The sequence below is a fragment of the Carassius carassius genome, chromosome 20 (assembly GCF_963082965.1).
Source record: "Carassius carassius chromosome 20, fCarCar2.1, whole genome shotgun sequence".
Lineage (NCBI taxonomy): Eukaryota > Metazoa > Chordata > Actinopteri > Cypriniformes > Cyprinidae > Carassius > Carassius carassius.
In genome coordinates, this window is record NC_081774.1 from 1,151,644 (window position 1) to 1,174,452 (window position 22,809).

Sequence of the window (22,809 nt, forward strand, 5' to 3'; positions counted from 1 at the left end):
ATGGAAAATAAAGTGAACCTTAAACTTCATAATCACATTGCATTGCACCAAATACACCAAATAACGTTCTTTTTAGCAACATCATGTGACCCCTTTAATAATATAATTCCAGTAGTTATAAATAAGTCTATTCATAATCACCAAATAATTAGTTTCTTACCGACATAAAGTAGGTAATATTAAAAGTGAAAATAAATAAATATATATAAAAAATGACAAACACACAGTTAAACCTTAACTTTAAATATTAAAGTGTTGTTAATTAAATAAATAGCATTAATTCTATTTTAAAACTTATTCAAAATAGTAATAAAAACCATAATAGTATCTAGATGAGACTTAAAATAACACTGATTCATTTAGGTTTTTTGTTTTGATGCTGATTTGAATTTCTGACACTCTGGGTTTGTCATAAAATAGCGTTTGCTCCTGTTATGTAATGTAATAAAACAGACGACATTTGGATTAGTTTTCAATTTGACTCCATATTCATCACACTAGGATTTCCCATGTATCATTAAACCGGTTCGTAATATCCATCTCCATAATCATCCATCATTCACACTCCATCCCTCTCTTTCCATCCCATGTTAAACCCAGTTGTCCATCCTTCAGGAACACTCTCCCAATGACACTATCGATGGCTTCTGCACGCTGGCCGCTCCTGATCCGGGCCCCGTATCCTGCCCAGGAACACCGGCCCCCCACTCCAAGCTAACGGTGTGTAGTTCACCTGTCGGCACAATGAAGCGGCCCTCGGGTCTCAGCCGTCACGCCAGCGCCGCAGGCTTGGCCTTCTACACCTCGGGGACCTGGGGCTTCCATAAGGGCTATGTGCGGGCCGCTCTCTCCTACGGACACGCTGCGGACTGCACGGAAACATCGGTCATCGAGGTGGAGGACATTCCCTCGCTGCTAAGAGACGTGGCCCGCTTCGCAGAGGCAGTGGAGAAACTAAAAGACATGGTTCTGGGAGAAGGTAGGAGATTTTTGGGTGGGTTCGGTTCGAAAAAGGAATTTTAGAAATCGTTTTGAGTTGAAAAATTAGTTTTGGTGTTTGTACATTCCGTAAGTGAACTCTGTGTGGGCCGTTATATATATATATATATATATAGATTTTTTTTTTTTTTTGATTGGAATATAAATATTTATTTAATTGCATACAATATTTACTCAAATTGCAATTAAAAAATATAAAATTATTTCATATTTAAATAAAAATAAATAATACTTTTAGTAAATATTGTAAATGTAAAGATAATTTATTGTACACAATATTTGCATTTAAAAAAAATAATGTTTAATATTTAAGTAAATACATAATTGAAATTAAAGAATACTTTTAATAAGTAAATATTGTGTAAAAAATATTGTATATAATATTTAGTCAAACTGCAACTAAAAAGGTTGAAATATTTAAATAAAAAGTAAATGCAAAGTTTTTGTAATAATAAATACAGTGTAAAAAAATTATACACCGTATTAACTGAATGTGCAAATACATTTGGATATTTAAATAAAAAAATAAAGATTATTGTAGTATTATTGTAAAATAAGTTATTTGTACACAATATTTACTCAAATTGTAATTGAATACAGTATTATATGTTTAATTGTAACTATAGTTAATAATGTGTAAAATAATTAATTGTATACAACATTTACTCAAATTGCAATTTTGATTTTAAATAAAAAAAATATTATTTTGTAATAATTAAAATAATTCTATATACACATTATTTAAAAATATAATATTTAAATAAATATTTTTTTCTTATATTTAAAATATTTTACATTTTTAGTGAACATTTTTCTTGTCAAGAATTGTCTGTTAATTGAAGCATTTATTCACTGTTGGGTTTATTGTTTTATTATTTGACTATTTCTGTGTCTGTTTTGTGTAGAAGGAATAATACACTCATGCCTGTTTGCTACATAAATTAAAACTAGCATTAAATATCATCATATCATATCTAAAGCCACTTATATGTCTCTGGCACAAAGTCTTCAGATTCCCCTCGAGTCTTGTTCAGGAATAGGCATTTGTAATGCATGTTTTTTCATCGGGTCTCCATGGTAAAAGAGAGGAAGGAAGAGGAACCGTGCGTCAGTTGTGTTCTTTGCAGCCTTCAGTTTGAGATTACACACGTCCGCTGGGCTTCACCCCCCCACCTTCCCTTAGAAGAGCGTTTCATGGGCAGGACCCTACAGAGCACTTATCTCACCATGCTGCTGTTCACCTCATGCAGAAATGTGGTGATGTGGTATAATACTGCGGCTTTGAGATTCCTCTTTAGACTTCATGTACATCATTTCGGATATAGGTGGTTGTGCACATTGTGCACTATTTAAGAGGGACTGTTGCAAAACTGAGACGTTTGAATTGGCATCATAAAAGTAGTCCGTTTGAACACAGTGCAGCTTCTCTGACTTTATTCAGCACAGAGAGCAAGAGACAGATGAATCACGTCAGCACTGTCTGCTTTATAAAGAGCAGAAGTCATTTAGTCTCCTCAGGCCTTGTGGACTTCCTTAAAGTGTCGCTATTTTCATCAGCTCTACTTCCTGTTTACATCTGCCCTGCTTGTAGAGTTGCAATAGTGATGTTTCCAAAGTCATCTCAAGGGAAATCTTTATTTCGGCCGTTGGCGCAACACAGGGATTCCCAAACTTTTTTTGTCAGCCGATACTCTTTGAAATAAAATATTCCTGAGATTTTAAGATGAAATAACAATAGTTTCTATTTTTAATTATTATTGCATTTTATTTAAAAACATAAAATAAAATATCAGTGTTAGAGGGAAAAAATGAAGAATGTCGCCTTGGCCACTAACTGAAGTACGTTTAAGATGGATATAAAAACTGAAAGCGAAAAAAATAAATGAAACATAAATAGCAGTATTAGAGAAAAAATGGCAAACGCACAAAACAAAATTACAAAAAGTAAACCTAAAGTAAAATGGAAAATATGAAAAATGTGAGTACAAAATATTAATAAAACTATTATACTGTTTAACAACATATTCTCTTGTACATACAGTACAGGTAAACTAAACTGAAATGGAAAAATAAACCTAGTAATATTTAAAAACGAACAAAAAAAGATCCAAAAATTAAGTAAGTAAATGAAAATATTAAAATAAAATTTAATTCAAAATATAATTAAAAACAATAGTATATAAATAATGCTAATAAAAAAAAAAAAAAACATAATAGCACATAAATACTGTTTAACAGTTGTATGTTCACATTTCTCTGTTTTTAGCTAATGGTCAAAAATAATGTTTTATTTTGATTGTTTTATTTTAAAATAAATTTCTTTTTTATGACTTAGTTAATTATAGCTTTTCATCAACTCAAGAACCCCAGCCAAGTTTGGGAAACCCGAACAGTTTGTATATACAGATTTTCCTCGTGAATTTGAGGAGAGGCATCTGAGACGAGGCTGATATTAAATGGAGCGTAACAGAGAACCGAACGATGAAAGAGCAAACTCTGAGCGATAACATCTTCCTGTGGGAAGTCAAACCGTTGTCATGTTTGTCTTCCAGTTTAAACAATGACTTGCATCCATTTTACAATTTTGCAACCTCCCAGAACGAGTTTTACATCGAGAAACACAGCTTGTGTTTGCTTCACAACATGTGGATTCGTCTGAGATACACAGGTGTGTAAGGGTTCATCACATTTCCTTAGCAGTGGAGCTTCTGTCAGCCATGACAGAGCTGTAAAAGCCATAAAACGACTGCAGCATGCAGGCCTGTACAGGTCCTCACAATTTCTCCTTACATCAAACACCAGTCAGCTTTTAATCACGCTCAAGTTGATACTAGCGAGAAGTGAGGGCTTTTTTGGGAAGGTGGCATGATGTTTTTTTTTTTTGCATCATCTCATGACCTGCAGATTCATTTGAGAAGAGCCAGACAGTTTCAGATGGACAGTTTGAGTGATACTTTTGTTCAGATCTACATGACATGCATGCATCAACATGTATTGCATTAAAACATTCCCCTCACTTTCTCCTGTAAAACACATTACCGGTGATTTTGCAACTACCCAGAAAGCTCTGGCATCGCGGTAGGGAGTTTTGCACGCTCGTGTTTTCTTCACAACACATTAAATAGTCTGAGTTACACACGTGTGTAGGAGTCCAGGGCATTTCCAGCGCTGCATCAAAGAGGAACGACTGTTTGAAATCTTGCACTCTTGTGTTTTACATTTTTAAGAACACCCACACTCTGAACATGCATTTAGGCATGAGACACACAAGGACTTCTGTTGTGAACAACAACAAGCTTTCATTGTCCTGTTGAGAAGGATACACTTCCAGCAGCCAAACTCCTGCTCTTTTCCCCAACCGTTATAATCACAGATTTTTCTTTGTTCACGGCTGCTGACGTAGATTTACAAAAAATGTAAGCAGCAAAACTGTTTTCAGTTGTGATGGTTATAAGAAATGTTTTTGAGCAGCAAATCATTATATTTTCATGATTTCTGAAGATCATGTGACACTGAAGACTAAAGGAATGATGCTGAAAATACAGCGGAGCATCACAGAAATAAATTACATTTAATAACACATTTGGGTCCGTTTTGACCTGGAAGAAAAACATAAAAAAAAATCTCAAAACTGTTTAGTTTTTAGGAAAGGAGCTAAACTTTGCAAATACTTTAAGACCCTCAAAAATACAGAATTTTCCAGATTTTTTACAATTATATCAAGAGATTAACCATTTAAAAAAAGAGTTAAACGGTTCGTGTTTGGGTCTTTTTGGACCCGTTTATGTATGGAGACCCATTAGATGTCACCTATACTTTTTTTTTGTTTGTTAAATTATCTATGACGTTATAATAATGTTTAAACTTTTACTAAATACAGTTAGCTTTATCCCCATATCTCGCAGAATTTTGCGATTGAATTTTGTTGATAAACATGAATATGTATGCCTGTTGTAGCACTTTTTTAATCTGAAATTGAAATTTTATGCAAGTAATATTCAGACTAAGTTTTCTAAGATATAAATATGTAGGTTTCATAAATCTGGACTGTTTTTAAACAATCACGAGTTATAAATTTCCATTCATTCCAATGGGTAATTCTTATAAATTTCATACAATGATACATTCATATAGGATTTTGTTGCTGTGTTTATTTGATCAAAAATAAATAAATAAAGACAGTAAAAGTGTGAAATATTATTGCAATTTAAAATAATAGTTTCCTATTTGAATATACTTTAAATATAATTTATTCCAGTAATGCAAGTCCGAATTTCCATCATCATTACTCCAGTCTTCTGTGTCTCCTTCAAAAATAATTTCTATTACGCTGATTTATTATCAGTTGTGCATAATATTTTTTGGAACTTTGATACTTTTTTAGGATTCCTTGTTGAACAAAAAGTTAAAACTTCTTGATTTTTTAATTATTCAAAAAGGGGTAAATGCTGTAAAATCATGGTCGCCTTCAAAACTTTGACATTTTTTCACATTCACTCAATAATGAGAAGTTGCTCAATATTATTTTTCTATGGCAACTACTTCTTAATCTAGATCTGTGATTTATGCATTTATTAAAACATTTAATTTGTAGCCTGTTGCATGAGTTTGTCAAAAAGTGAATCATAAATAATTGCAGTGAACATTTTTATCTGATAAACCCGATGAATTCATTAGATGACCGCAACATCACACACGTAGTTTCAGTGCATATGTGCGGCCCAAACTTCCCTCTTGTGGTAATAAGCAATGAAGTGCATTGTGGGATTGGGTGTGTAGGAAGTGGACAAATAACTGACATGTTTTGGTGAAAGTAAGAGGCAGAACTGTTTCCGAACATGTGGCAATACAGTGTTAGAGCAGTTCTGGAGTGATTTATAGAGTATCTAGACACTTGATACACATTTAAACCGATGTGAATGAATGAATCATGATGTTTTCTCGTGTCTCCGCAGTGAAAGAGGAGCCATGTAGCCGGCCGGCCGTGCACGAGTGTTTAGGGGAGGTTCTGCGTGTTTTGCGACAGGTAATCAGCACATATCCTCTGCTGAACACTGTGGAGACGCTCACCGCAGCTGGAACTCTTATCTCAAAGGTCAAAGGTCAGTTCAGCTCTCATGATTAACTCATCCTCTTCAAATCCTGTCACTGTCAAATGAATGCAATGACATGAATTAAGTATCCCAGCACAAGCATCAGATGAGCAAAGCCACATCTGATATGAGCAGATACCAAACAACAAGCATCTGATCTTATGTAGGAAAAACATGTATAATATTCAAACTCAAAGCCAGGTGTTTCCACTTTTGCATCTAAGTGTGACGTCACTTCTAGTTTTATTTGTTATTAAAAGCAGAAACGTGCGTTCTGTGACCGTGAAGTTGTTCTCTTCTCTGTGTTTGTCAGGGTTCAGTTATGAAGGCACCAGTGACGCTCAAAAGAAAGACTTTGAGAAGGCCATTGAAACCATTGCTGTGGCCTTCAGCAGCAAGTAAGAGCTAACACAATGCTTTCACACAGATTACCTGCTCATTTATTATTTATGAATCAAAATTTAATTGTATTAAAATATCAGTCAAGAAATAATAATTATATGCATTTAAAACACACACACACATATATATATATATATTTATCATATATAAAATAATTATATATTATATATTTTTTATTTTAATAAATTAAATTTTATTAACAATGTATTAAAATTATTTTATGTAAATATCTGTTATTTAAATATAATTTAATTCTAATAAAGTATTTGAAAATTTTGTTATATATATATTACATTAAATTAATTTTATTTAATATTAATTTAAGTATATCTATTTCTTTATATATTAATATATGAATTTATTTTTTATACATATTTCCTTAATATACATATTAATTATATATATTTTAATTCTATATAAATATAATATATCTTATATATTTGTATATATATTATTATGAAATAATATATATAATTACATTTTAAAATATATTTTATTAAAATATCTTATGTAAAATATTATATATTAATAATAAAAATAATAATAACATATTTGTATTTTAATAAATGTCATTTTATTAAAATAATTTGATATAAAGTCTGTTTATATATTACATATATTACATAAAATGTATTTTATCTAATCTAATATTAATTCCAATATATGTATCTGTCTTTATTGTATTAATCAATATATTATTAATTATTATACATATTTCCCTATATTATACTATTATACCTATTTCCCTGAAGGCCACTAATAATCCAGGTAAATTATATATATATATATATATATTAGGTCTGTCACTTTTGAGAAAAATCTAATTCAAACAGATATCGAATATCATGCAATGTATTTGAATACATTGCATGATATTCGATATCCGTTTGAATTACGCATAAAAAAAAATAAAAAAACACCGTAGCCTAATGGAGATTCAATCACAAATGTATTAACAGTGAGTCATAAACAGGACAATCTGTATTATTTTTTTTCATAGTGTATGAAACAGCAGGTTATCAACTTAGAATATCGACTTATATGAAGTGCCACTATGCATATCCCACAACATTAGGCTAAATGAAAAAAGAAAAAAAAACTATTCAGACCAGGCACAAACATTAACGTGACAACTTAAACAGCAGCAGGAGTAAGGCATATAGCCGAGCCTAATTCATTTCTTAATATTGTTTGCAAGAAACACCAGTCTAGCAACTTCTGGATTAAGAACACACGTTCGGAGCGCACAGACGTGCCTGGCTACTAGCTAGTACGGTGTACATTTTAGGACATCCTCAGACCTCAGTCATTAAATGAACAGGCGTCATGCCTCAGACTAAAGGCTTCAGGTTTCAGGAAAAACGACATCAGGTCTCATACAATTAGGCATCAGATGAAACGGACTCAGAGAAAAAGGCAACAGACGAAACGGACTGAGGTGGAGTATCGCTTTCTGGTGTTTTTTTATATATATATATATATATATATATATATATATATATATATATATATATATATATTAGGGCTGAAACGATTCCTCGAGTAACTCGATTACAAAAAATGATTGAGGCAAATTCCTCTGCCTCAAAGCCTCTTTTAATTTATTTTAAATCTCACGTCAGCTTCTTTCGCAATGATTGGTTTAATATGACACAACGTGTTTACGTCACGCACAAAGCGGAAGGAGACACAAGCGCTGAGTCCGAAATCGCATACTGCAAGGAGTCAGCAGTGTTTTGATTTGAGGGCGCGGGCAAACGTGAAGAGAACGTCGTGGTGTGCGTCCATTGCAAGATAGAGCTGGCATATTACAACTAGGGCCCTATGATTTCCGCGATGCAGAAAACGCGAAGAGAATCGCGGAATCCAGTCATAAAAACAGAATTTACAGTTTAACGTGGAATGGCACGGAATTTTCCAAATTTTGAATGAATTAATCAAAAATAGGTCATTGCACTTACATCAAATCACGATATGGACTAATATCTGTAAATATTAAGCCAGAACAGTCTATTAAAATATGAATCTTGCATGTTCTGTGTGTCTCTGTTAATGAATGGCGCAGAAGTGCGTCTTCCTTTATCACACACACTGAAGCGCGCGTGACGCTCCGGTGATTTCAGCGTCTGCTGTCTCACTAAATAAGACGTGAACACATGAACAACATCTCCAGAACTGCTCTGACAGTCACTTCATGAGCATCTGACCGTTTGATTTGAGTAAAACTAGCGTCACATCACATACACAGAACTGCAAAGGTACGTCAACCCGTCAAAATAAAAGTCCGGTTTTAGACAAGTATTTGCCAGAAATGTATTACTATTGTTCAGCAGAATATACATAGCCTACTACTAAAAAAAAATCTAACATTATTATAATTTTTTTTTTTTAAGGTTTAATCACACAAAATTTCTTCCATGTTTTATTGTTAATAGTAAATTTCCCTTTGTTTACCAAAAAGTTAAGTTTGCTTAATTTTCAATAATTAAAAGATTAATGTTTTATGTGTTTAATGTTTAATGTGCATCTCAGAAAATGCTTTATTTAAAACCCCAACTGAATGGCACTTAAATGCACTTAATTCATCTGTCAGCTTTATTGTGATTGTTCACAGTACAAGCACAGACAGAGAAACAATGGGTAATAATTAAATATTTATTTTTGATGTATGCATTGCATTCTATGCATTTAAAAAAAAAAAAAAAGGAAACTTAGTTGTTCATTTTAAGAGACCCAGGAGTCTTATTTTCTCTTGCATAATTAATATTGCACTTTAATTAAACAAAAACACATTTTATCCGATTACTCAATTAATCAATGAGATTTTTGGTAGAATACTCGATTACTAAAATATTCGATAGCTACAGCCCTAATATATAAATATATAGTAAAACCATGGTTATTTTTCGTAAGGGTAATTTTACTACTTTGCCAAAATAAAATATAATATATCAGACACTGTTTACCTCCTTTTGCCATCAATTAACCATTATATACCACTTCCTCTGAACGGCGTGCTTGTGACGTCACATGGGGCGAGGCAGCACGATACTTTACCTGAGTCCGTTACGTCAGATGCCTAATTGTATATGACCTGACACCTGACGTTGTTTTTCCTGAGACCTGAAACTTTTCAGTCCGAGGCGCGATGCCGTTTTGTCCGATGACTAAAGCCTTTTAGTCTGAGGCATGACGCCTTTTCATTTAATGACTGAGGTCTGAGGATGTCCTAAAATGTACACCGTAGGCTAGCTATTATTCGCTTGATTTGGTCATAGGCCTACGCTACAATACGTCTAGAGTGCCCTCTACTGGAAAAGATGGCAAAGAATAAAATAAAAATACAAACTGAATAATCATAGACTGTAAAAAATGCGCTACACATGGCATTTTAAAAACCAGATATTTTATTTAGAGTTTGATTACGGATATTTCACGTCATGTTCGAATGCAAATTCGAATAAAAAGTGACAGCCCTTATATATATATATATATATATATATGTATATAGATTCTATAAAGATATTATATATCTTGTATTCACATTTAAATTAAAAAGTGTATGTTATTATGAGATAATATATATAATTAAATTTTTAAATATATTTTATTAAAATATTTTTATTTCACATGTATGCATATATTTCCTTAAAGGACATTATAATGTATGTAATTATATGTAATTTAATTATATTCTAATTCTATAAACATATAATGTATCTTTGATAAAGATATACATTTTACTTAATATATATCCTCTAGAGTTTTGCTTCAAGCAGTGCTCAGATTTATTAATCAGAAGCCAGAGATCTCAATATGAACTCAAATATTTATCATCAACATTCACTCTCCACATTCATTTTATAGCTTTTACTAGCTTTTACTTCTCTATTTAGTTGATAGTTGTGATATCTGAGCAGTATTTTCTCTCTGTCAGTGTTTCAGAGTTGTTGATGGGAGAAATTGACAGCACTACTCTTCTGTCCCTGCCGCCGACAGAAAAGAGCAGGGTGAGGGTGTGTGTGTGTGTGTGTATGCGGATGTTGTTGGAAGCGTGTGTGGGTCGCTTCCTGCGTTGTCTTGCAAGCATATTGTTTCCTCCACACCTCTACACAGACTCGACAGAGTCCCTGACGACGCGAGTCTTCAAGAAACACTTCTTAGAATGCCACTGATGTCAAATTAATCATCTTAATGTCCAGAAGAGACACTCAAATCATTTCTCAGAACTACAACAACTAGAAGTTTCACTTCCTTCATTAAAATGCACTTTAGTTGGTGAACGGTGTTTGTCATGCTACTTTGAGTCAGTAGTTTACCAAGCGATTACTCATTATTTAAAGCAGTTCAGTTTTAGTAAGAAACTTTTTAGAGATGGACTGCACTACAAGCTACTAACTAAAAAGTGGAGGTGAAGTAATACTACAATGGAAGAGCCAAAACTACCCAACAGCCCTCAGAGAAGGAAGTGATATAAACTCTACTACAATCTCACCTCATGGATCTGACTCTAACCAATCCACACCATTTAATCTCAAAATGCTCATATTTTTTCCTTTAAAATGTCATAACTAGCCGTCTCTATGCTGTGTGTGTTTAGTCGATGGAGGACCTGTACAGAGGGTCGTCAGGTCAGGGTCCTGAAGGAGGAGGAAAATACGACCATCAGGACTGCAGTGAGTCAATCCCTCTTTTATTGTCTTCAGTAATGCATAGAATGGCATACAGACTACTGTTTCTGAATGTATGAAGAATGCATTGGGCGCCTCATAGGCACAGAACACAGTACAACACAGTTTTCAGGAGTGTGCAGAGTACAGCAGATATACATCTATCTATCTATCCATCCATCCGTCCATCCTTTCACCCATCCATCCATCCATCTGTCAATCCATTCATCATCCATCCCTCCCTCCCTCCATCCATCCATCCCTCCCATCATCCAGCCCTCCCTCCATCCATCCATCCCTCCGTCCCATCATCCCGCCCTCCCTCCATCCATCCATCCCTCCATCCCTCCCATCATCCATCCCTCCCTCCATCCATCCATCCCTCCCAACATCCATCCATCCCTCCCTCCCTCCCTCCCATCATTCATCCCTCCCTCCATGTATATGGATGTTCACGTATATCTGAAGTGTTGTTTGTTCATATATGGGAGGACTGATGTTTTCAGTGTGTGTCAGCAGTGAGTGCACAGGAAGTTGATATTCCCTCCCTCCCTCCCATCATCCATCCATCCATCCATCCATCCCTCCCTCCCATCATCCATCCATCCATCCATCCATCCCTCCCATCATCCAGCCCTCCCTCCATCCATCCATCCCTCCGTCCTATCATCCCGCCCTCCCTCCCTCCATCCATCCATCCCTCCCTCCCTCCCATCATCCCTCCCTCCATCCATCCATCCATCCCTCCCATCATCCCTCCCTCCCATCATTCATCCCTCCCTCCCTCCATCCATCCATCCATCCATCTGTTCATGTATATCTGAAGTGTTGTTTGTTCATATATGGGAGGACTGATGTTTTCGGTGTGTGTCAGCAGTGAGTGCACAGGAAGTTGATATTCCCTCCCTCCCTCCCATCATCCATCCATCCATCCATCCATCCATCCCTCCCATCATCCAGCCCTCCCTCCATCCATTCATCCCTCCGTCCCATCATCCCGCCCTCCCTCCATCCATCCATCCATCCCTCCATCCCTCCCTCCCATCATCCCTCCCTCCATCCATCCATCCATCCCTCCCATCATCCCTCCCTCCCATCATTCATCCCTCCCTCCCTCCATCCATCCATCCATCCATCCCTCCCTCCATCACTCCATCCATCCATCTGTTCATGTATATCTGAAGTGTTGTTTGTTCATATATGGGAGGACTGATGTTTTCGGTGTGTGTCAGCAGTGAGTGCACAGGAAGTTGATATTCCCTCCCTCCCTCCCATCATCCATCCATCCATCCATCCATCCCTCCCATCATCCAGCCCTCCCTCCATCCATTCATCCCTCCGTCCCATCATCCCGCCCTCCCTCCATCCATCCATCCCTCCCTCCCTCCCATCATCCCTCCCTCCATCCATCCATCCATCCCTCCCATCATCCCTCCCTCCCATCATTCATCCCTCCCTCCCTCCATCCATCCATCCATCCCTCCCTCCATCCATCCATCCATCCATCCATCCCTCCCTCCATCACTCCATCCATCCATCTGTTCATGTATATCTGAAGTGTTGTTTGTTCATATATGGGAGGACTGATGTTTTCGGTGTGTGTCAGCAGTGAGTGCACAGGAAGTTGATATTCCCTCCCTCCCTCCCATCATCCATCCATCCATCCATCCATCCCTCCCATCATCCAGCCCTCCCTCCATCCATTCATCCCTCCGTCCCATCATCCCGCCCTCCCTCCATCCATCCATCCCTCCCTCCCTCCCATCATCCCTCCCTCCATCCATCCATCCATCCCTCCCATCATCCCTCCCTCCCATCATTCATCCCTCCCTCCCTCCATCCATCCATCCATCCCTCCCTCCATCCATCCATCCATCCATCCATCCATCCATCCATCCATCCATCCCTCCCTCCATCACTCCATCCATCCATCTTTTCATGTATATCTGAAGTGTTGTTTGTTCATATATGGGAGGACTGATGTTTTCGGTGTGTGTCAGCAGTGAGTGCACAGGAAGTTGATATTCCCTCCCTCCCTCCCATCATCCATCCATCCATCCATCCATCCCTCCCATCATCCAGCCCTCCCTCCATCCATTCATCCCTCCGTCCCATCATCCCGCCCTCCCTCCATCCATCCATCCCTCCCTCCCTCCCATCATCCCTCCCTCCATCCATCCATCCATCCCTCCCATCATCCCTCCCTCCCATCATTCATCCCTCCCTCCCTCCATCCATCCATCCATCCATCCCTCCCTCCATCCATTCCTCCCTCCCTCCCTCCCTCCCTCCATCACTCCATCCATCCATCTGTTCATGTATATCTGAAGTGTTGTTTGTTCATATATGGGAGGACTGATGTTTTCGGTGTGTGTCAGCAGTGAGTGCACAGGAAGTTGATATTCTCCTGCAGCGCAGTGAAGGCGGTGTGGACTCGGCTCTGAATTATGCCAAATCTATCGCCAAATACATGAAGGACATCATCAGCTACGTAGACAAGAGAATCGCTCTCGGTAATGCCATTTCCTTCACCTGCTTGGTGATTTTTGAAGAGCATGTGTCTGTCTCTTTTAAATGGATCCCGGCCATATACTCTTCATATAAATGCATTTCAAACTCATCCACCGGGACTTGGTCATTTTATTTGTTCTCTACGACTCTATTTTTCTAGAGAATGAGTTTTCTAAAGGTCTTCAAAGACTCTACCAGTCCAGCAAACAAAACATCATACAGGTGATCAGTGTGCTTCCCTGGTGCTTATTTGATTGTGTTTTGAAGATTGAAATAACACTAGTGTTTATGTTGTGGAAATTCTCGTCTCAGGAACACATGCCGTTGCTGTCGATCATCTCTCTGGCTCTCGAGCAGGACTCAGAGCAGAGCAGCGGTTTACAACAGGCCACAAACAACATCTACACTCACTCATTTCTACAGGTACCACACACACCACAGCTGGATGACAGTGGGGAAATAGTTTTGCACATTTCACCTCAAAAAATACATAAAATTGAGAAAAAAGGAAATAAATATAATTTTATACAATATAAAAAAATATGTATATTACAAATATTTTTGACTCAATAAATATTATATTTAAATTTATTATATATTTTATCATATGATATCATGAATGTATGATATTATATTTTTGAATTTTATACATTTAATAAATATAATATATAATAAAAAATGATTGGATCATTAAGGATTTAGGATCATTAAGATTTCTTTTATTATCTAGATAAAAATATTTTTCTTTTTCTTATAATACAATAAGTATTGTATTTAAATATATTATTATATTTTAAATTAATTTTATGATTTTATATTTGTAATATAATACATTTGATTTAATAAAAAAAATGAAAGCCTAATTTTTGGAACATTACAATTTTTTTAATTATCTAAATAAAATATATAAATAACACATTTTTATTTTTGAATAATACAATAAATATTGTATTTATATGTATTATTATATTTTAAATGTATTGTATTATATTATATAAAATGTAATTATATAATTTCTTCCTAATTTTTGGAAGATTACACTTTTTTTAGATAAAATAGATAAATAACACATTTTTATTTTTATAATAATACTATAAGTATTGTATTTAAATATATTTATATTTTACGTTTATTTTATTATTTTATATTTTTAATATGATACATTTAATTTAATGAAAAAACATGGAAGCTTAATTTTTGGAACATTAACTAAATATTTAATTATTTAAATAAAATAAATTAATGATACATATTTTAATTTCTTGATAATACAATAAATATTGTACTAATATGTATTATTATATTTTTAATGTATTGTATTATATTATATTAAATTATATTTTTTATATAACAAAATAAAAAAACCTAATATTTGGATCATTACGAATTTATTTAAATTTTTTTCTAATGTACAATAATTCCCTTATGACATTTTAATTTCTCATTAATTTAATTGTTATTTTGGGTGACCTGGATGTGTTTATGGCAGCTTTTGTGAGATTTACCCAAGCAGGTCTAATAAAACAAATAAAATTAAAACTTTCAATCTCTTTTTTTTTTTTTTTCAATCAGCCCATGACACAGCGCAGACAGGAACATGAGAAGAAGCGCAGAGACATTAAAGAGCAGTGGCAGAGGGCCAAGAGAAAACTGGTAGAGATTCAGTCCACCCTGAACTAACTAAATAACTCAACTAAACCCTGCTGAATCAAGTTAAAGGTGTATTTGTGTTCATCAGGCCGATGCGGAGAGTAACCTCCGTAAGGCACGTCACCTGTACATGAGCCGCTGTGAGGAGTACGAGAGAGCGCGGACAGTGGCCAATAAGGTTGAAGAGGAACAAAGCGGAACAGGAAGTGGCTCAACCACTAAAGCTTTGGACAAGAAGAGACGACTAGAAGAAGAAGCACGCAACAAGGTCAGCCAGCTCAAACAGGAAATGACCTAACATGAGCTAATTTCACACATTTTGTGTGAGGTGTTGTTTCTGACTGTGCTTTTGTGGTCACGTGCAGAGAACTGACATTTAGATGAATAGATTAACATGACACTCTTTATCATCTCCTACATTTTATTAAAAAAAATTTCCCTGAAATCTTTCAATATATAAACAACTTCTTACTTGTCTTTATTTGCATAAAGAAAATTGCATAAATTGCATTATTATTATTTTTTAGGCTTTTGAGATTATTTTCATGACAATTGAAGACTTGTAATGCAGTAATGTCAGTATGCATAAAAGTAGTGAGAGTTTGGGATATTTCTGTCATGAAAATGATACAAAAAATGCAAAAGATGCAAAAAATCTAAATGGATTTAAAATAGGCTACATTTTCTTTTTTACATTTATTTGACTTGAATATTTATGCAACAATTCTGTGTTTCGAGAACTAATGGGCTGTGGCTTTGCAGTTTTTAACTGCTCCATTCTTCAGTAATATCATTATGCATCATTTTTTGATGATATATGATGGTTTGTGTCTGCAGGCGGAGGAGGCGGAGGCGACGTATCGCACCTGCATCGCAGACGCCACGACACAGCAGCAGGAGCTGGAGGACATGAAGGTGAACATGCTCAAACAGATCCAGGAACTCATCAGACAGACGGACCAGATCCTGCGGGCGGTGAGAGTCAGGAATATGTTTTTATATTTACTATATGTACACATATATATCAATTTAATTATTGCTTTTTATTTACTTTCTTTAAAGGGTTAGTTCAGCCCAAAATGAAAATGAAGCCATAAATGACACACCCTGAAGTCATCCTAGGTGTATATGACTTTCTTCTTTCAGCCGAATCCAGCTGGAGTTCTTTTAAAAATTGTCTTTGATCTTTCAAGCTGTTTGATGACACTCAGCAGGTGTTGCACTGCATCGGTCCGAGAGAAGTTTAATAATATCAGTGGATGAGCTTTTTATTAAACTTCTCTCGGACCGATGCAGTGCAACAGATTCGGCTGAAAGAAGAAAGTCATATACACCTAGGATGACTTCAGGGTGAGTCATTTATGGCTTCATTTTCATTTTGGGCTGAACTAACCCTTATATATATAATAAATTATCATTAGTATTATTTTTGCTTTTTGTTTTTGCATTTTAGGATATTTTCATGACAATTAAAATAAACAACTTTTCTCATTGCCCACCTCCCCACATATACATTTTTCATTTAATTATTTTATTATTGCTTTATTTTTTATTTTTATATATATTTATTTATTCTATATTTATTTAATATAATTGCTATTTTTGTTTTATTTCATTTATTTTAGTTATTTTTTGCAGACGTTTTATTGTTAGGATTTATTACTATTATTATTGCTTTCTATTTAATACTTTGTATGTTTATTTATTACATACTTTATACACACACACACACACATATATATATTATTATTAATTTTATTTATTTGTTGTTGTTGTTTTTTTTTTTGTTGTTTTTTTTTGCAAATCATTTTAAGATTTTAACATTATTTTCCTGACTTTGTAATGAAAAAAAAAACATATCTTCCCATTATTTTAAAATGAAAAACTGACATAAGTAATCTCTTCCCCAAATCAGGAATTCTCTCATACTACTCAGAACATCAGAAATGGAGAATGGAGATAATTGTGTGCTTTCAACTGGACAGAGAGATTATGTCGTTTATGCTCTGGTTGTGTGTTTGCTGATCCTCTTGCTTTCTGTCCAGTGCACCATCTCGTACTATCAGACGATGCATGTGCAGACTGCAGCGCTGCCGGTGCATTTCCAGACGCTCTGTGAGAGCTGTAAGCTGTACGATCCGGGTCAGCAGTACGCCGCATACGTCAAAAACCTGCAGCTGCGCACAGAGCTTCCCGTACAGTACCAGTTCGAGCCGTACTCCGCGTCCAGCCACCAGTAAGACGATTTGCTTTAAAGATCAGTGCTCAAAGTATAATGAGAACTTAAATGCTTCAGGAGTTGAGGTCAGAAGGATATGGAGTTGTTTTTTTTTATCAGGCATATTCGGACCCGAAACAACAGTCTGTGCACTGACCAGCGGCAGAACAGCTCTGAAGCTCCGCCCACTGAAGAGGAGGCGGGGTTTGTGGAAGAAGCTGTGGTTAAACAAAGACGAAGTCAAGGTCAGTTTTAATGAACAGAAATCAGCTTTTAGGAGACGAACACACAATTCATTTATACTTAATTTGTCAGTTTAAACGCCCCTTGTGGCTACATGCATATCTTTGTTTTTATTATCGCAGTTATAATATTTTATGCAGTTTGGTATGTATTGTAATTTTTAGCAAGTAGAGACCATCATCAAGCTCATAAGTCCTGGCCGTCCACCCTGAGTGACACTGACAGTGTTGGTCCTGGAAGTGCACTGGGATCCCCGACCTCCAGCACAGGTGTGAAACAAATCCAGTGGATGTGTCTTTTTGATTTGTAACCATTTTTATAAACAATAATGTTGTGTACTGTTTCGGTCTCAGGTGATATCTCAAAACCTTTAAGGCCGGTTTCTGCAGCCACATTGTCATCCAATGAAGATTTAGAGGAGCGAGATGGTGCCATGACCCCGTTTGAACAAAGTGAGTGTGGATGAGATGTTTTTATCAGCTGTTTTGACTTTCTGTTTTTCTGACGGCACCCATTCACTGCAGTGCATCCATTGCTGAGACAGTATGTCACATTCAGCTCCAAATCGGATGAAGAAACAAACTCCTCTTCATCTTAGATGTGTAGTACATACTGATATATGTTGAGTGTTTCTCGGTTTTGGTTGTGTTTTAGGTATAAATGGAATTGAATCGGAAAACGCGGCACCCACTGGACCTTTCAGAAACGTGGGATTGTCCAAAGCTGCAAAAACCCATCGGCTGCGCAAACTGCGCACACCATCAAAGTGCAGGGAATGTGACAGCTACGTTTATTTCCAGGGAGCAGAATGTGAAGAGGTGAGACCATTTCAGTTCATATTGTTAAGGAAACTGTAGATTGATAACTGCAAATCAACTGATCAAGTTTGGTTCTCATCCGATGTGTTTGTGTGTGTTTTAGTGTTTCCTGGCGTGTCATAAGAAGTGTCTGGAGTCTCTGGCCATCCAGTGCGGTCATAAGAAGCTCCAGGGCCGTCTGCAGCTCTTCGGTCGTGATTTCTCTCAGGTCCTGCAGGGCGACGTGGAGGGCGTTCCCTTCATCATCAAGAAATGCATCACTGAGATCGAGAGGAGAGCGCTCAAGATGAAGGTGCGAGAGGAAAGCTTTGAAAAGAATCAATCTGATTGGCTGGAATGTTTTATTTCTAATTCACTCATTCTGATTGGTCAGTTTACCTCTTTCTAATTCTCATGCAGGCTACTTAAAAAATTAATTCAAAATAGCTGACAAAACTATTTATACAGCATATGCATGTGAGATATGCACATGAATTATTGGTTAATAGCATCACTTGCTTATATACTTGTTTTTTATTCATTTTGCAGATTTAAAATCTATTTTCAAAACAGCTTTTAACACTTTTAAGCCATACATGAAATAATAGTAAAAACTTAATTCTTGATCATGTATTGCTAACTTTATTTGGACAACTTTAAAAAAGGTGATTTTATCAATATTGAGATTTTTTTCTCGGATTCCAGATTTTTCCAGATCCAACTATTTCTCTATCATAACAAACCATACATCAATGGAAAGATTATTTATTCAACTTTCAGTTGATGCATAAATCTCAATTTCAATCAAATGTACCTTTAAGGCTGGTTTTGTGGGTCACATATGATACAGTAGGCATTATAGGGTTAAAGCTGTTCTTCGCCTGTCTCTCCAGGGAATCTATCGTGTGAATGGAGTGAAGACGCGTGTGGAGAAGTTGTGCCAGGCGTTCGAGAACGGTAAAGAGCTGGTGGAGCTTTCTCAAGCGTCTCCACACGACATCAGCAACGTGCTGAAGCTCTACCTCAGACAGGTGAGTCAGCTGACAGAGAAATGTTCCTGTAATAAAGCATGTTTACTGTGTCATCGTCTCCGTGTCCTCCTCAGCTCCCAGAGCCCATCATGCCCTTCCGTGTGTATAACGATCTGATGGGACTGGCCAAGGAAAGCCTGATCTCGGACGCCTCGGAGAAGAGCCCAGAGCTGGTGGATCGTGGGTCAGAAACCGAGCCTGAAGTGCTGGTCTTAGTGGAGAAACTCGGAGAGCTGCTCAAGCGTCTGCCGCCTGCTAACATCGCCACGCTCAAGTACATCGTGCTGCACCTGTGCAGGTGACATTCTGACAAAAAACTGAAAAAATATTACAAACTATTTTTTATAATGTACAGAGGAACTTATAAATCAAAATTTCTTTGATTTATATATTTTTTTCATTTTATTTTATTTCAAATTATATTATTTATATTTAAATTATGATTAATATTAAATTATCCCATATTAAATTATGTATATTTTATATAGTTTTATAGAGCTTTTTTTGCTCTATACCTTACAAATTCTTTTTTTTAAATGTATCATAAAATATTTATAGAACCTTACTAACCCTTGGGGGGTACTTTATTTCATAACAATTAAAATTTTAAGAATTCAATAAATTGTAAAAAAAAAAAGTATAAAAATAATTATTAATAATATTTAATAATATTTTTTAAAATATATAATAATGTAATGGTTTAAGTTTAAAAAAAAATATAAAAAATATATATATATATTTATATATATATATAAATATTTGTGTAATTGTCGTAATAATCTGATAATAATTTAATAGTTTAAGAATTTCTTAAACTATACTTCAATTATTCAAGTTTTAATAATTATTAATCATTTAAGCCTGAGTTCAGCAGACATAAACAATTAAGAACTAATTTTTATTAATGATATTTTAAAATGTATATTTATGAAAGTAATTAATAATTTACATTTTTTTATGTTTAAAAAAAGAAGTTATTTTAAGGTTTAAATATTTGAATAATTTGTCTAATAATATTTTAATAGTTTATGTATTTAAGTTTTAATATTTGAATAATTTAAGTCTAATAATCTAATAGTATTTAGATTTTAATATAAGTCCAGTTTTAATAATTTAAATTATAGAGCTCAGTTATGCAATAACAAAATGTATCAGTTGAGAACCTTTTCAAGTTGCATTTAAATGCATGAATTAAAAAAAAAGATTAAAATGTTTTTTAAATAGTGACTGCTTGAAATATCAACTGCAGTTTTCTAGATTTACTTGAACATTTTCGTATGATGTTGATGAAAGTGTCCTGTTTTTCTCTCGTCAGAGTGTCTGAGTTGGAGCAAGATAATAAAATGAGCGCCAGTAATTTAGGGATTGTGTTCGGCCCGACCCTGATGAGACCCAAACCCACGGGAGCCACGGTGTCCCTGTCGTCTCTGGTGGATTACCCTCATCAGGCACGCGTCGTAGAGGCTCTGATCGTCTTCCAGCAGATGATCTTCATCTCGTCCTCTTCCTCGGTCAGCTCTCCAGGACAGAGCCAGGTCTGCACAGAGTCATATTTGATCTGATGTAGTATGCAGGTTTAGACAGGACAATCAGCAATCGTGTGTGATTCAGTCACAGCTCTCATTCTAATATATTCCTTTATTCAGGACTGTGAGTCTGGGACTCATGAAGAGCCAAACAGAGCAGGTCTGGAATGTGGTGAGATATTACATATTAGAAATGTCACAATCTGCAAATACTGGATTTAAATGTGAATATCGGCATCGGCCCTGTAGGGGGCGCTGTTGGCCAACTTCTAATAAAATGAAAACAAAATAATATAAATAATATACTGTGATTCTGATTAAATAAAGCAGTAATTGATGCTGTGATATCATGAGTATGTTTCGATTTAAAGCTCAGAAGCTACAGCTTACATGATATAAAACAACACTTAAATTAAATAATTATATATGTACTGCTTTATTCTTTAATGTGTAATATGCTATATATTTTAAAATTATAATTATTAGCTCCAAAAGATTTTCAGAATTTCATGCAAATTTCATGAGTGGAAAGATATTAGAATTAATAAATATTATGTAATTATTTTAAGTATTTTTAACATGGGTGGGTTAGTAAATTAATTGGATCTGGAATGTGATGGAATAAATTTAAGAAATAGTATAAATAGAATTAATAAATATTTAAATAATATTTGTATCTTTAGAAAATAAGTATTACAATTTTTACAAATTGAAATATTGATATTAACATTTTAATATGAATCTTATTTTAAAATACTTTGGTTTTTCATGAAGAGTTAAAGAGAGGATCTGGTGATTTTTAATATTTAAAATATTAATATTATCTGCGCTCGAGTTTGTGAATTTTTGGTGGGATATATATTAGAAATATAATTAGAATTAATTAATATTTAATTCATATTATTTTAAATATTATGTTTATTCATATGTTTTTATTCCACTTGGGTTTGTGAAATAAGATAATTTTGAATATGTTTAATATTTTAGATTATTTAGTAGTCATACATATTAGAAAAAACATTATATACATATTAAATAATATTAAACTTAAATAAATAATTTTTATTTAAATAATATTAATATTAAAACCTATAAAAATATAATATATTTGAATAATATAATATAAAAATATCACAAAAAAAATATATTATGTGTCCATAGGATTGTTAATTTGTCTTGAATTATATTAGGATTAATATTGAAATTAGAAATGGAAATGTAGTTAAAATGACTGGCAGATTAGTAGTTTAGTAGTAAACTGCTCGAATGTTCTTCATATCTTAGTTTAGATCATTACATTTGTTGAAGTATTCCCAGTGTGATTGAGTTTGTTTGATGATCTGGTTCTTCAGGTGGTTCCTCTGGTTCTCAGGAGGACTCAGACTCTGATGTGGAGGATCTGATCAGAGCGAGCCGCCCGCAGCGCCCTCCTCTGGTGAGTCAGGAGAGTGAGACCAGCACAGAAGAAGACCAGATGAGTCCCAGAGCGAGTCTGGACCTGAGCGCACTGGTTCCAGAGACCATCCCAGAGCAGACCGTCAGTGCAGAGCCACAGCAGGTCTCAGATCAGTAAGACCAGACGTAGTCTGAGTTTAATATGCATTTCAACTATCAGAGATGCACAACTGGAGAACAAGTGTTATGTGTACATACATAAAAGTCAGATGAA

The 22,809-nt window shown here is 35.0% G+C and overlaps 1 protein-coding gene across 2 annotated transcripts; it reads left to right on the forward strand.

Annotated features, from left to right (window-relative positions):
- Positions 1-611: 611 nt before the first annotated feature.
- Positions 612-21,442, forward strand: LOC132095971 (rho GTPase-activating protein 45-like). Of its 2 annotated transcripts, none has more exons than XM_059501074.1 (21): positions 612-979; positions 5,955-6,101; positions 6,406-6,490; positions 10,432-10,504; positions 11,095-11,170; positions 13,543-13,677; positions 13,836-13,897; positions 13,988-14,098; positions 15,248-15,328; positions 15,414-15,593; positions 16,163-16,300; positions 17,371-17,561; positions 17,664-17,792; positions 17,958-18,055; positions 18,140-18,238; positions 18,441-18,604; positions 18,708-18,896; positions 19,477-19,614; positions 19,689-19,912; positions 20,930-21,149; positions 21,261-21,442. In XM_059501074.1, exons 1-21 carry the CDS (start codon positions 745-747, stop codon positions 21,360-21,362), a joined length of 2,877 nt encoding a protein of 958 aa, XP_059357057.1. In that variant the 5' UTR covers positions 612-744; the 3' UTR covers positions 21,363-21,442. The 2 variants fall into 2 exon arrangements, with proteins under 2 accessions (XP_059357057.1, XP_059357056.1); XM_059501073.1 differs by having other exon boundaries at positions 13,546-13,677; positions 17,664-17,788; positions 17,951-18,055; positions 21,261-21,409.
- The last annotated feature ends 1,367 nt before the right edge of the window (positions 21,443-22,809 follow it).

Bases quoted from the DNA above. Each gene is read 5' to 3' on its own strand.
- LOC132095971 (XM_059501074.1), top strand. From the start codon at position 745: ATGAAGCGGCCCTCGGGTCTCAGCCGTCACGCCAGCGCCGCAGGCTTG. The intron at 6,102-6,405 runs GTCAGTTCAGCT...TGTGTTTGTCAG, and splicing joins TCTTATCTCAAAGGTCAAAG to GGTTCAGTTATGAAGGCACC. The intron at 11,171-13,542 runs GTGAGTCAATCC...GGTGTGTGTCAG, and splicing joins ATACGACCATCAGGACTGCA to CAGTGAGTGCACAGGAAGTT.